The following is a 15,776-nucleotide window of genomic DNA, read 5'->3' on the forward strand; positions in this document are numbered from 1 at the left end:
CTGCCCCCTAAAAGAAATTATTTACAGTGACAGTAACAGGAGTGGTATTAAGACAAAAGACATTAATGGCTAAGTCATTTTCCAAATCTGTGCACATCTGAATGTAGAATCAAGCCTCCCACCGAAGATGAAAAATGCCTGCCTTCTGAAATACAAATGTCAGATAAATAGATTAGAAAAGTATGCAGATTATGAGACAGCTTTGTAATGAGTAGCATTCTCACCTAGCTGGATTTCATTCCTGTCATGATACAATGGAATTTATGGCTACAGACAGCTTGATGGCTCACAATGTCTGTGATCCCCTTAAAAAAAGCAAAAGACTGTTTCCCAGATAGCAACAGCTGATCATCATTAAGCGGAGAGAGAGGGAAAAAGAAAAAACCCACGCTATGTCATACTTTATCCTTAGCAGATGTTTACACCAGATTAATCTTCAAGTCTTTGCTTGCAAGAAAAATAGGTAATAATACACATTCTTGTTTGAAATGGAGTTCTCCAAACTCAACAGGAAAGTGACAAAATGAAAGCAGTAGTCAGAAGGTCAGCTCTAAAGAGGGGAAAACAAACAAAAGAAAGCATATTTAAAGAAACAGTTCAGAGCTTAAAGTTCTTTTAAGGGAAGAAAATATTTCCCTACCCTCCCCGCACCCCAAAAGGCTTGGATGAGATCCAGTTAGTTGTGTCTTACTGCACTCAGAAAATCTTGAATCAATATTTAGCATTACCACTTTAATTGAAAACCAACGCCATAATAATAATAAGTGAGCATCAGCACTCTGAACTGGAAAGAAAGCAAGTTCTGCAGCCAGGACGAAAGCTGCTCTACGGGAATTCCCAAGGGAAATCACAGAGGAAGTGTTTACCTCATTTAGAAAGGGACACAAAGGGTAAATCCTTCTTTCCTTACTCTCAAGGGACTCCATGGAAAACAATCTGACTAAAAAGAATGGGATTTGCATGATGTATTTGGACTCACATGAACTCCTCTTAGAGTGAGAAGTTTGTCAGCACCTTGTCTAATTGTAAGGAAGCCACATATTCCACGCGGAGAGCAAGTTTTGTTCTGACGCACCTTAGGAGAAAAACTGTAACTGAAAAATTTGTTGCTCTGCTACAATAAAAAATGAATATTGTATGAAGTAACAAACAGAGCAGTGATTTAGGTTTTAAATCATCCTTTATTCTTTTCATCAGCTGAAGTATAAAACTGACTCCCCATTAACCTCCCACTTCCTCAGCAATTGAATGACCTTCTAAGGATAGAAATGCTCTTCATTTTTAAGAATGTCAGTCTGAAAGAGGATGGGTCACAGTTTCCTCCAAAATTATGGCAGTTCACCTCTCCAAACGTTCCAGCAATTAGAAAGAAAATGAGAGCCTCCAAGTACCACTCAGACAAGGAGTGACTTCTAAATTACAAGACGCGAGCGCTCAAAGTGGTCCCCTTTACACTTGCTCCAAGTGAGGCACCCGCAGAAAAGTTTCTGAGAGGATAAAACCCCACAACTGTTGCAGCTGCAGATAAGCAATCGCTCTGTCGGCCAGGCTGCTGTATTTATATTTTACTTACGTCAGCACCTAAATAACTGTTTTTCAGACCGACAAAAACTCTGGACTGTCCAAAGGCTTCAGACCCCTGAAAAGGGGGTCGCTGCATGCCCCCACGTCTGACAATCTGCAAGTCCTGCTCAGCCAAGCCCCACGGCGCCTCCTCCTCGGCTCCCCGCGGCAGCCGGGCTGGGGGCAAGAGAGACGGGGGGAACCGAGCGCTGCCGCGGGGTGGGAGCTCCCGCTCGGGGCAGCCCCGCGGGACGGGGCCCCGGCCGCCCCGGGACTAGTCGTCGCCCGCTGCTCCGCTGGCCTCTGCAGAGCCCGCCTCCGCCTTGCTGCCGGCCTCCGGCGGCTCCTTGTGCCCGCGGCCGTCGGATTTCTTGTTGAAGCAGAGCTTGAAGACCCCCAGGACGGTCATGACCAGGATGACCAGCACCACCACCGCGACCGCCACCAAGATGAAAACGTAGTTGGCAGAGGAGGAGGGCGGCGGAGCAACCGTCTTCTCTCCGCCGGCGGCGGCGGTGGCGGGTGGCTCCGTGGGACCGCCGGCCGTCGGGGCGGAGGGGCGGCGGTCCCGCGGGTGTCCCGCGGGTGTCCCGCGGGTGTCGGGGCGAGTGGGGGCCGCCCCCGTGGCCGCGCAGGGCGTCCCGTCCCTCCCGCCCGGGGTGCAGGCACAGGCGAAGCCGCCGGCGGCATCGCGGCACCCGGCGGCCTCGGCGCACCGCCCGCTGCCGGGGCTCCGGTAGCCGAAGGGGCAGGGGCAGAGGGGCTCCTCTGCCCCCTTCCAGGAGAAGCCGCCCCGCTGGGGCTGGCAGGTGAGCCGCACCTCCCCGCCGGGGCACGCCACGGTGAGCACGGTGCCCGGCGGGCTGAAGCCGGGGCCGGCGCTGCGCTCCTCGAAGGGGAGGCGGTAGTCGAGGTCGAGGGCGCCCGCGGGGCTGAGATCGGGGCAGGCGCCCTCGTACAGGTACTTGCAGACGTAGCCCTGGCTCTCCCGCTGGCAGACCCGCTCCTTCCAGCCCCAGCTGGGGCCGCCGCCGGGGGCCGCCGCCGCCGCCAGGTGCAGCCCGGCGCAGCGGGCGGTGAGGCAGGACCGCAGGGGCTCCTTCACCCACCGGCCGAGAGCCGCCGGTACTTCCTGCGGGGCCGCCCCGCCGCCGGCGCCCTCCCAGGAGAAGCCGCGGAGCGGCTGCCCGGCGTCGGTGCAGACGGAGACGTTCCTCTTCAGCCCGACCCAGAAGAGCGAAGGCGCCGGCCCCGCCGCCGCCTCCGCCAGCAGCCCCAGCAGCAGCCGCAGCTCCGGCTCGCCGCTGACCCAGGCCAGGCTGCCCCGCCGGCGGCCGCAGGCGCTGCGGGCGTCGGCGTAGGAGCCGTTGGCGAGGTGGGCACTGAAGCAGGTGCCGGCGGCCTGGCAGCGCACGGCGGCCCGCGGCGGCGGGGGCCGGCCCAGGGCGCAGGCCGCGGCCAGGAGCAGGCACCAGGGCCCGGCCCGCCTCATCCTGGCGGCGCGGCGCGGCGGGCCGAGGGGCGCGGGCTGCCCCGGCGGCTGTGGCGGCGCTCGGCCCCGGCTCGGGCTGGACCCGGCCGCCCGCGCCGTCCCACCCCAGCGCCGTCCCCGCGCCCACGGCCCTCCCCCGGGCCTGTCGGAGGAAACGTGTCGGGAGCCGGGGTTGGCCTCCGCATCCTCCGTTTGTTGGCGGGCGGGTGACAGGCAGCTCCGTGCGCAGTCAGGAAGCGTTCGCCCTGCCCGGCGGGCGGGTGTCCAACCTCGGGGGAGGACGAGGGTGCAAAATCCAGGTGCCTGCTCCGCTGTCAGAGGGGTAGGAGGGTGGCGAGGCCCCGAGCCGCAGCAGCGGGGCCGGGATGACAGGTCCCATCACAGGCCTGTGTCCGGGAGATGGCCGGGCCCATCCTGCCAGCCTGCTGCACAGCTCTTCCAGGAGAAAAACGGTCCAGCTTTAGTGACCTCTTCCTTGAAAGATGGAGGTTTCTGGGTTAGGTGAAGCTGTGCAACCCACTCCCTAGCTCCCAATACATGAGACAGTGTAATGCTCATGAAAACTGATTCAGCTCACTGTTTTCAAGCAAGTTGGCCTAAATGCATTATACGTTAGGTGCCTGCGCTGACTTCCAGTAGGTTGTTCTTAAATGACTTTAACTGATCCATTGCAACTGTTCCTCCATAGGCAGTCTACGTGTCACCTCGTTTTCATACTCCTTACTGTGATATCTGTCTACTGTTACCTCACGTGTACGTTCAGACACAGTACACATCTGAGTCTCTTCCCCAGGCATTTTATGAGGCACAAAACCGTGTGCATATGTGTGCATTCCATTTTCCAGCTTTCACTTTGGAAGAACCCTTGTCAATGTTTTTAGTTTTGTGAGTGTGATATAATACAAATTCCCAGTGTTTGAATACCCAGACAAAAACAGAGAAAAAAAAAGAAAATAAATAATCTCTTTGGAATTAAAGTAAGGTTCATCACTAATTGCAGTCTGTGGAGGTGTGGGTTCTACAGTCTTGGATCAAGGCTCCAGGTGGACTCGGTCCTGCATGAAGTGCCCTCGTTGCTCCAGTATGCTAGTAGGCTCTGCATCTGTTCAGCCCTTTCTTAAGAATTTAATTTCTCTTTGGAGGGAGTAAATGTGGATGACAAGTCCCATTCAGACAGCTTGTGACCGACCTGCACAGATCTCATTGACTCTGAGATATAACACATTTTCTCTGGTCATCTCAAAGAAGAATTAGAAAGACGGGTGTACAGACACACTGTGATGACGCTCCGAAGCATTTTCATAACGGATTCTAAATATTCAGTAAATTTTGTAAATTTTCCAGCTGGAAACTGTCTTGATGGACAAAGCTTCTGTTGTTGCCAGTGCATTGCCAGAACTGCAGTAAACCATACTGAAGAAAATCAAAAGCTGAGAGTTATACTTCTCCACTTGCCCCAGACCCTGTGTCCTGGGCAGCAGAGAGCGCAGGAAGCACGCAGTGGTCTCTATTCACAAAATTCCTCTTTTTTTATTAACAGAAGAGGGGAGAGGGGTAAAGGGGAAAAATGCCATCTATGTAAGTTCTATACAAAGTACATCACCAGTACCTGGTATATCTCCTACGTACGGTATGCTTTAGAGTTAGAGACAATGTGCAAGCCATTCCTGGTTTTGTCTGCCTTCTCCGTGAATACTTGATGACAAGAAACTGCAGCTTGATGGAAGCTGCTTTTAACCTTCATTTTCTGACAATGTTTTGGATAGCCTTGGCATTCTTATTTCCTAGCTGAGCACAGAGGTTGCAATAAAGCAAAAAATAAGATACTAAAAAAGAGTAAATTCTGGTTTCCCCAGTTTGGTGAATTATCAGTAATTAACTCCCCCCCCCCCCCCCCCCAATAAAGTAGTCTTTCAAGCATTGTTTATGGCTTTTCAAGTATTCCAGTACTTAAAAGGTGGCTACAGAGAGGATGGAGGTTCTTTTTTCACAAAGAGTCACGTGGAGAAGACAAGGGGCAATGGGTACAAGCTGCACCCGGAGAGGTTTTGTCTCGATATAAGAAAGAATTTTTTTCCAGTGAGAACAATCATTCACTGGAACAACCTCCCCAGGGGTATGGTAGAGTCCCCATCACGGGAGGTTTTCGAGATGCGATTGGGCAGAGTGCTAGATAATCTCATCTAGGCTCCCTTTCCCACAAAAGGTTGGACCAGGTGATCTTTCAGGGTCCCTTCCAACCTGGACTGTTGCATGATCCTATGATTCTATGATAAGTAGAATGATTTAAATAAATACTTATTTCAGATCTATATAGAAATATGAGAATCAAATATCAGCCTCTCCCCAAAATGTGCATCTGTTAGTTAATTCATTTTTGCTTTGGGGAAACATCTTGCTAAATGCTTGTACAGCCCCAGTGGATATCACATATACAGAAATTCTGTTTATCACAATTGTGAGTTAACAAAGCAACACTTTGAAGTAAATGAAATGGAAGAAGTTGATTAGGGGTAAACTGAATTCACACATTCGTAACTGGTTTTAGGCAGATCTTTATATTCAGTTGGTATTTTGTTTCTCTTGATATTCAGCAAAAATGAAACTACATCAAATATTGCCTATATTCTTACAATTTTTATATTTCAAGAGCTATTAAACTGCTTTGGTAAAAATAATTACTTTAAATTTGCTACATGCAACTGGGAATGTAATTAAATTTGGGTGCCAGTAGACTTGATTTTATGGAAAATAGGTTTTCTTAACAAAACAAGAACCTGTTGGTTTAATTCTAGATGAAATCAGAATTTTGGTTAATCAAGGTGTAGAGATGATACAGCCACCGAAGTCAAAATCTATGGTGTTGTAGCAGCTATGTTTTCAGAGCTCTGCTGTCTACTGGAATTGTCACTCCCACGTTCGTTCTTCTCCAGGTGCATCAGGACAGAGGCACCAAACCATGTGTCTGTGCAGGTGAGCACAGGGAGATCGTCACTGTCTGCCTAAGCCCCGAGCTGGAAAGATGCAGTTCAGTTTGTACTGGGAAGCTATATCATCTAGTATTCAGATCTTTAGTTCTGCACTGGATCTAGCCTTAAATGTACCTAAACTAAATGAACCATTCCTTTAGCCCTTTGATGTTTCTCGATGATGTACAAAAGCTATGCTTCTACAAATACCTGTCAGCTTAGTATCTTGAGCCATTTTCCCCAAATGTTTAGGAGGTTTGGGAGAGAAGAGAGGAGAGGTGGCTACAGCTTTACTACTGCCGTCTTGCTGGGGAATGCTGACAAGGCTTTGACTAATATGCCCCTGCAATCCTACAGCTTCAGTTTGTTTTCTTTTTCAAAACCACGTTCATTTATTACAGCTGAATAGAAAGTAACTTTTATAAACAGAAGGAATAATATAGAAGGCCTAAAATTTCCATTTTATGCTTCAAACCTAAGGCTCTGTCCCTGGGGAGGAGAATGCAGCTCAGTCCGTGAAAACATTTGCTCCCTTGCTTCTCTTCTCAGCTGTCAGCAAGGGCATGGTTTGAGTCATCTGGGGTGGCCTCTCTGCCAGGTAATTGACGGGTGCTACCAGCTCATTTCACTCAGGCCTTGACTTTCATTTCCTAGGCTATATTTTAACCAGCAATTTGAAACAACAGGTTAGTCACCAGTGCCCCAGGCAGTCCAGTCTCGTCGGAGGAACTCGTACCGCACAGGAAGATGAAAACACTGCATGCCAAAGCTGAAGCCTTTTGCCAGCAGGAAGTAGAGGCAGTAGCTGTATGTCTACTTGATCTGCCTGTGTGCCTGCTCTTCTCTCCTATGGCTGCCCCCGAGAGTCCTGCAAAATATTTTAAAAAATAACAGGTCTACTAGATCTCCTGAAAACAGCTCTTCCTCTGGTTTTGAATGTTCTCTTGGTTCTATTTTAAGTAAATGAGAAAACATTTTCATTAAGTGTCTTCATGTGGCTTTTCCTGAAGACATCCTTTCTTGAAAGAGGGGATTAGCTACTCACACACGAATGCTGGTACCAGTCAACATGTGAGGCAACTAAACTTCTACGTATAAAGAAGACTTTATTATATGAATGTGAATGTTATATGACTGACTGATGCATAAGTCCTAATGTAGCTGTTTTGCTCAGTAGTAAAAGCCTTATTTAGCTGTAGTCATTCCTTAGTCTTCTGCCTGTAAGTTCTGAGCCTTTGAAAAAACAGTGGCTTGCTTTAATTGTAATTTTAATAAGAGCCATTTTGTTTGTTTGTTTCATTATGTCAACGGATCTGTCCTATAATAATATGTGCATTTTGACTAAGGAGTAATGAGAGAAGGGCTGAATTAATTAAGCTACTTTTCTCTTCTAGGGTGGATTCTTTCTTGCATTCAACTGCTAGGACTTAAGGGGGTATATTTGCATCAGAAGTAGTCTCACAGAGAGATACAGTATCCTGTTCTTACTAAGAGCTGTGTTTCACTTTGCAGAGGTAGATGGATGGCGCAATAAAAGAGATCTGCCTGGCTGCGAAGGGAACAAGTAAATTGATTGCATAACACTGCGATGTGTAGGGCACGAGTAAGTTCACTAAAGTGGCTGGTGACACTTCTCATCCCCAAAGGGGATACAGGAAGATGTCTGGAAATGGATCTGTCTACCCATTCTGCCACAAACCTGGAAACAGTGTCTAACGGCAGAAGCAGCTGCAGCGTCTCTTTTCTGCTAGCGTAAAGGCAGGCTGCTTAAGGTGCACCTCCCTTTATCACCTGTCCTGTACAGGTGAAGAAACTTATTGTGATCTGTTGCATGATACAGATTTCTTTGGGGTTGGAAACTTTGGAGAGGGAGCGAGAAAGGCAGGAGAAGATCAACAGTCTTGCAGCACTGCCCATTTGCATGGCTCCAGCCTTTTAGCTTGCTGCAACCTTGCGGAGTCCGCACCCGTTGGCAGTGGAGAGGCTGCATTGTCCCTGTGAGCTCGCTCCTTCCCCCTCATCCCAACCAATAGCTCTACTGGATCCACACATCCTTCTGCTGAATTTATCATAAGTAAAGTCAAAACATATTCCCCATCTTTCAGTGCTCTGCTAAGAGATAGACAATAATTTAAACAACCCAGTGGAAACAGATATTTTGAAAAGGTGAGAATCACTGTTGTTTGATGGCATGCCTCAAAAGTTATGGGTTAAATCCTCCTTTCCTCACTCAGTGCTTCATGAAATTTATATCTGTATTTAAAAAGTGGTTTATCAAATAATAAGGCAGCCCTACATTTCACGTGTAAGTTGTGTTTAAGCAAAGAAAAGTATTTTCTCACTAAAGAGTTATGTTCTTCTTTAAGAAAATACCTGAGTTAAAAATCAGACCCTCCTGAAGTCAATGAGAACTGTCTCATTTCAACAGTGTGCCAAGATTTCTCATGAATTTCCCTGCATACAGTCAAACAACTTGTAACAGGGAGTAAAAATGCCAGATGGAATTTGGCATGCTTTTGTTACTTTGCCAGGAAACAGGACAAGAAACGAAAATAAGAATTTCTGTCTTATTGTAACAACTTGCACGATTGTAAGAATTTAATTATTCATCTCTCAAAAGGACTACATAGATAACAAGGTTCACTTACACAGTTTGGAAAAGATAACCCAGCAGGGGTCATGCAAGTTCCTGTCTACTGTAATAGCAATTTCCAATGACATCACATAGCTACGGGACTTTTTTAAAAATAAGGGATAATGTTTAACTCCCGTTCTGAATACAGTTATATATAGGTTACATTTATGACATGGACATAAAATATAACTAATGCTGAACTGCTGAAGGGACATTTAATAGATACACTGCATTGGTAAAAACAAACAAATAAAAAGATGTGGCTGTAGCATTACTTGATATGCATATGTTCCCCTTAAAGTCTGTTCAGTTTAGATGTTCATGTTTCCATTACGAATTATGCAAGAAAATAATGTATTCTGTTAACACTTCCATTCATCTTTAATGAGTTATTAAGAAAGATTCCAATCCTGTAATTAGCTAGGGGAAATGAACTCCAGAGCTCCCAGATGAAACACTTTAAATCTTTTCCAAAAATACTGTAGTCTATAAATATTTTTTATTCTCACTCTAGCCCACTCTCCTTCCTTTTGTTGACTGGATAATTCATACTCATTCTGTCCCAGTCTGCAAATCCTTCACATCTCCTGTGTTGCGTAGCACAGTCTGGTTGCCCCATTTGAGCTTCATGTTGAGAATACATTGGCGTGAGAGGGTCCACAGGAACTGAAGGTAGGGTCTGGCCATATGTTACAGTTTGCAGTTAACAGTGTCAAAAAAAGCAAAAGCACTGAAATGTGTCATGGTGTGATCACCCTTCACTGCATCATCTTCTCTTTTTTCCGTACCTTGAATGACAAATGCCCAGCAGTGGTCAGAGCTTTGACTGGTTTGATATATTTTGGTCGTCCATATGAAGTGTGTGCATGCTGCAGTATCTGAGCTTTCAGTTGTGTTTATGTGTGTGTACCTGTATATAGATGTTTATATGTATAGCTATAGAATAGAATAGAATAGAATAGAATAGAATAGAATAGAATAAGGCTGAGAGTGCAGCACAGGGATAAGTTGAAGGAATGGAGAGCTGCAGCACAGAATAAAAAGAGTAGGCAGGAAAAAAGGGAGTAGACACAAAAAGAAGAGGTTAGGGAAGGAATCAAAAGAAAAGACAGAAGTAAGATCATCCACCAGCGCAGAAGTACCAGAGTGGCAGTGGGAGCTGAGGGGCCGTGTGCCTGCTGCCGCTGCCCAGTGCGGCACATGTGCTGGTGTGTGAGATGGTGGTGGTGACTGCAGGTGTGTTTGCACAGCTGGGCAGCCCCCACAGCAGCCTGATGCCAGGCGGTGCAGGGCTGTCAGCATGGACTAAAGGACAGTGACAGCTAAAATGAAAGGCAGTTACCACATGAAGATGGCATGCGGTTCTTCAAATATATTTCTTTAGGCAGCTGAGGGAGACCCACTGTGTACTGAGGGACTTTCACAGAATCATAGAATGGTTTGGGTTGGAAGGGACCTTAAAGATCATCTAGTTCCAACCCCCCTGCCATGGGCAGGGACACCTTCCACTAGACCAGGTTGCTCAAAGCCCCATCCAACCTGGCCTTGAACACTTCCAGGGATGGGACATCCACAACTTCTCTGGCCAACCTGTTCCAGTGCCTCACCACTCTCATAGTGAAGAATTTCTTCCTTATCTCTAGTCTAATTCTACCCTCTTTCAGTTTAAAGCCATTACCCCTTGTCCTGTCACTACATGCCCTTGTAAAAAGTCCCTCTCCAGCTTTCTTGTAGGCCTCCTTCAGGCACTGGAAGGCTGCTATAAGGTCTCCCTGGAGCCTTCTCTTCTCCAGGCTGAACAACCCCAGCTCTCTCAGCCTGTCTTCATAGCAGAGGTGCTCCAGCCCCCTGATCATCTTGGTGGCCCTCCTCTGGACTCACTCCAACAGGTCGATGTCCTTCTTATGTTGGGGACCCCAGAGATGAATGCAGTACTCCAGGTGGGGTCTCATGAGAGCAGAGTAGAGGGGGAGAATCACCTCCCTCGACCTGCTGGTCATGCTTCTTCTGATGCAGCCCAGGATACGGTTGGCCTTCTGGGCTGCAAGCGCACATTGCCAGGTCATGTTGAGCTTCTCATCAACCAACACCCCCGGGTCCTTCTCCTCAGGGCTACTCCCAATCCATTCTCCACCCAGCCTGTATTTGTGCTTCGGATTGCCCCCACCCATGTGCAGGACCTTGCACTTGGCTTTGTTGAACTTCATGAGCTTCGCACGGGACCACCTCTCAAGTGTGTCAGGGTACCCCTGGATGGCATCCCTTCCCTCCAGCATGTTGACCGCACCACACAGTTCACAGCCTTAAAGCTACTTTGTGGCTCAAAGACCGTCCTTAAAAAGCATTATTGTCAGAATGAGTTTGACACTTTCTTTACGCCATTTCCTTTCTGGTCCATGCAGATGTTATCAGCAGCCTGTGTAAATCATAGGATTCGGAGGACTGGGAAAATGTGTGCAGTTCTGATGTCCTCCCATCCTAGAAAAAAACAACCAAAAGAGAAGAATGAGACATTAATTCTGATTTACCTATATCCTGTTATAGGCTTCTAATCTTTTATCAGGTTTAGACCTAAATAGAAACATTTTGGGAAATTAATGAATTTTCATTTAAAGTGAAAAAAACCCACTTTTTTAGTAAATTCCTATAGAATTGTGATTATACAACAAACTTCTGGGACTGGCAGACTTTTTGAGATGAGGCAAAGTTTCCTAGGGAAATAAAGTAAAATAGAAGGAAATCTAGTGGTAAAGAAGTGATTTCACTTCCTGGCCTTTTGCCCAGACTCACCGTTTAAGAGAGAGTCTTGAAGTATTTGCTTGAAAATGGGCAAGGGATACAGACTAGTAAGAATAAATTCAAGAGAGAGCAGCTGTAAGATGGAGCGGCAGCAGATGCTTGTCTACACAAGCAGTTAATTCAAAATGAAAAAAAAATAAAAGGAAGGAAGAATATTCTGAGCCTGGTGAAATAATTGTTGTCATGGAGGTTATGGGAGGTAAACATGCCTTTTATAGAAATATTTACTGCCATTCTTTTTGTGAGACTGGCCACACTAAAAAGGTTTCAGTTCACGTTACTGATGCATTTTCCCCCTTTCCCTTTTTAAATAATGCCCTTTCTTGAAGCATTTCCTTCCCCAAGAAAGTCTAATGTTTTAAATGTTCTTCATTGTTTTGCTTGCAAAAGATGGAAACAGAGACTTTAGATTATTTGTATACTATAGAACAGGGAGACATTTTACAGGATCTTGCTGTATGGCACATAGCTTTTTTCCTCTCCTGTTTATCATGGTAAAAAGGCCAACAGTGCTGTTCTTTGCACTTGGATGTTAAATGTGTGTTCAGTGGTACTTGTTTTGGATCCTGAAATTTTACATGACATAAAAAACACGAGGAAGTTATCTTTATGCTCTGGAAGAAGTCCATTTTGAAAGCAGATAGGCTCAAGAAACAAAATTAGTGTCTGCCTATGGACTTCCCACTCTCCAGGATGTGGTATATTCAGAATTGGGCTGTTAGTCTGTGTCTAAAACAGGAAAATTAAAATCATATTTTAACTAAAGAAATGCTTATTTTCCAGAAATGGCTTATGGTCTAAGTAGTGGATGTGTCATACCTGTATTTCTTTCATGCTAAGGTTAAAATCCTAGCAGCTCTGACAGTTTTTCACAATTTAAATGAAATATACATCTCTGTTATGACATATGAGAATGTTGTTTTTCAAAGTCTTAAAAATTAAGGTCTATCAATGCTAAAGGCATCAAAGACCAATTGTTTCCATGAACAATAAAACAAGCTTCTACTTAGCAAACTCATTTCAGAACACGCAGTCACATATTCCATGCATTAGCAATTATACATCCACGAGGTAGAATTGATCTACATTTTCATCCACAAGCAGGTTTTGTTATTGCGATTATTGTAATGTTATTTTTGTATTATGGTTGTGTTATGTATTATGACCCTGGTTTCCTTGTATTATTATTTCCATTAGATTATACCATATAATATCAGCAAAGCTTCAGTCCTTGTACTGCCTATATTAATATCTCGGGGCTGCAAACAACATGTAAAGATCATGTGTCTCCAGTAGAGCTGTGCAGTACGACTCCCATCTGAGTTTATAGCTAATCTGTTCTGGGGGATGTGTGTGTATGTAAAAGGAAAAATGCACACCAGCAAATTGCACACCCATATGCAATGGGTATGCATATGCTCATTCTGCCCATATCTGAACATTTGTGATTATTTGTCCCCTAATATTCTGGGAATCCTTGGGAAAGATATGCAGTCTATTCAAATGATAAAATAAAGCCCTAACTGTTGTTTAGCTAAAGACAGAAACAATTAAAATCCATGCAATCATATTTAAAATAAGCCATGAATAATAGCACGTGAAAACAAGAAGTGGCCTCGCTTCCTGGCGTCATTTAGAGTGATGCCAGCCAGAGGCTGCCCTTGAAGATTGTCAGCGTGCAGAGATTTTCCTTAAAGGGAAGGACTGTCACCACTGCTCCGCTAGTTTCAGATTTCAACCACCATATACTCTGTCTAATTTTATGTGGTACAAAAACACAGTTGCAGTAGTTTGTTCCTTGGTGCTCATCAGTATAAGGTGAGGGAGGGGCTAGAATCTGCAGGAATTTATTTCAGGTGCCAATGAGCTCTGCAGGCAGGCCAAGTTCCCTGGGAGGCTGGTTCATATTCAGTAGCATTTTCCCAGGTAATGCTTGCAGTAGCAGCGCGTGTTGCATGCTGTTGCTTTAGCTGCCTGTTACTCAGGACAATAGCCTGCAATCCAGCTGCACCTCTTGGCACTTGGGTTCAAAGGGCCTTGGTTTCATATTAGTTGAATAGAAAAGGTCTGTAAGAGGTGAGAGACAATTGAATGTTAATAAATAATAAAGGAATGAGAACTGCAAGTGTTTGACCCATCCCTGCTGATACGATATTGATCTGAACTAGAAGAGAAATGTCAAACCCTTCCCCACCCAGAGGTCTAGAAATGCTTCTGATGTGTGTTAGTAAAAGATAAGAATCAGATCAAGAATGTATTAGCAGATGCTACAGGGAATAAAGCATAAACAAGCAAGAACAATAGTTCCTGTGTGTCAGCTACAAATAAGATATGCTTATTTGGCAGAGCACGTTCTCCTTATGCCTGTTCCTTCAGGGCAGTCTGTGCATGCCAAACAGACTTCTCCTGGGAGGAGAGGTCAGGTACAAGAAGACTGCATAAGGGTAAGGTGGGCAGGTTCATGGGACTGCAGCTGTGCCCCCACATGGAGGGGTGGAAGGAAGGTTTGAAGGCAATGGATTTGCTCTACACAGACTTTCCGCCCTGCATATATTCTGACTGGGAGGTCTCCACCCTTCATACTTTACCCTGAGAGCACACAACTAGATCCACGAAGGACTCTCGACATCAGGCTACCATTTCCAATTCAAGAATGGATCTTCAAAGCCTCTGTTATGCCATGATTTAACCCTCTAGAGGCAGCTCCCTACATACCCATTTTCCTTCCTGTAAAGTACTTGTCATTTTTCCCATGAGAGATGTGTGTACAGCTTGACTTTATACTTGACAAGTTAAGAATTGTCCCTTCTGTATTATTCTCATTCTTTGATGAATCAAATCAGCTAAACACACCTCCTGCATAAAGTCTTGCACAAAATGCAGTCAGATAGTAAAAGGACGGATAAGGGAAACCCTGTAGCCTGAAGGTTAAGGCATTTTTCATGACAAAGCAGAGTTACTTCTGCTGCAGTGATTATTTCTGTATTTTATATCCACTGAAAAATAATTGTCATGAGAGACTGATACGGAAACCCATCTAAGATTGTCTGATCTTCTCCTGAAGCATGGGGTTTTGCTTCGCACCCCTGCTCCACAGTCTGGCAGAGAAAGGATTTGAACATACATCTCTGACCTTCAAGTAAGCATATTACTCACTGAGCTGTCTTTCTTTTTTCTTTTTCTTATTTAGAGAGACTGACTACATACCAGTTTTCCGATGTATTGGAAGTCAGCCAGTGGGGATTTGGACTAAATAAACCTCTTTTCCTTCCTTCTTCCCTGACAGAAAGGGCTTCAGTGTGTCTCCATCTTCAAACGAGCTAGGAACACGGTGCATTTGACAGAGATTGTTCCTTTGAAGTCAATACTAAATTGAGGCACGTCTACAATATTCAGATTGTGTTACAAAGGAAAGAGCTCTTGCAGAAATATCTAGAGAAACAGCGCTTTTGTGGAAATGTTCTCTATTAGTCTCCTGCCACATCAGGATCAGGATGGCAGTGTTTGCTGCTCTAAAGCCAGTGAGAATCATCCACTTTTAAATATATTGGTTTTAGTCTTACCCATGCTTTGCGCCAGTGTATGAAAAAGGGATTTTTATTCTTTAGCATTTAAATATTAAAAAAAAAAGGAAAAAAAAATTACTTCCTTCAGTAATTCCCAAAGACTTTCTATTTCAGTGTAATAAAACTTAGGGGAATGAATATACTTAATCTTAGCTAAAATCTCAACATTATGTTTTAATAAAGATGCTGAAGTAATTGTGACTTCAAGCCACTGCTCACAATGGATAAAATTTCCAGGGGAAACAGGAAGGGAGCTTGGTCGGTGTTTTTGATTTAGCCAGACTCCTTTGGTGGGAGACAGGCAATGAGGCAGACAGATGAGATAAAGCTTCTGACTGAATCCCCCCACCAGACTGGCCATATTAGTCACTACAAAGAACGTATCCTGTCCTTCTGACACTGTAAAGATTAGCTTACCAGTTTAATTATAATTGGTCATGCAACATACATGGGGTTAGGTTTTTTTCTTTTTTTTTATTTGAGGGGAGTATCCTGTAAGCACAAGAAAAATCTGTAAGAGCCACTGGATTTTCAGTTTCTCTCAGGAAAGTAAGTTAAACAGGATTAAGGAATCTTATAATAATTTAAATTACTTTCTTTCTAGGTCAAGCAAATGTTCCATGAAACATCCTTCCTTGAAAAGTAGGCTTTATATAGACCTTTAACTTTAGACTTCAAGTTTAAACTTGGATAGTCACACATATTAATTGCATGTATATATGCAATGCCAATTCAGAGGTGTGCTTGAATAC

The 15,776-nt window shown here is 45.1% G+C and overlaps 1 protein-coding gene and 1 long non-coding RNA gene across 3 annotated transcripts in view; both read right to left on the reverse strand.

The window, feature by feature from the left end:
• Positions 1–1,115: 1,115 nt before the first annotated feature.
• On the reverse strand, positions 1,116–3,240 carry CLEC14A (C-type lectin domain containing 14A). Its single transcript, XM_072864838.1, is given in 2 exon segments — positions 1,116–3,070; positions 3,073–3,240. Coding segments are annotated over 2 exon segments (1,401 nt in total). The 3' UTR covers positions 1,116–1,837.
• Positions 3,241–10,562: 7,322 nt separating this feature from the next.
• Positions 10,563–15,776, reverse strand: part of LOC140653569 (uncharacterized) — a 197,207-nt gene continuing 191,993 nt past the window's right edge. For both annotated transcript variants that reach the window (XR_012043156.1, XR_012043155.1), the window contains one exon: positions 10,563–11,137. This is a non-coding gene — a long non-coding RNA (uncharacterized lncRNA). The remainder of the gene's footprint in view (positions 11,138–15,776) is intronic.

This window comes from Ciconia boyciana, chromosome 6 (assembly GCF_034638445.1).
Source record: "Ciconia boyciana chromosome 6, ASM3463844v1, whole genome shotgun sequence".
NCBI lineage: Eukaryota > Metazoa > Chordata > Aves > Ciconiiformes > Ciconiidae > Ciconia > Ciconia boyciana.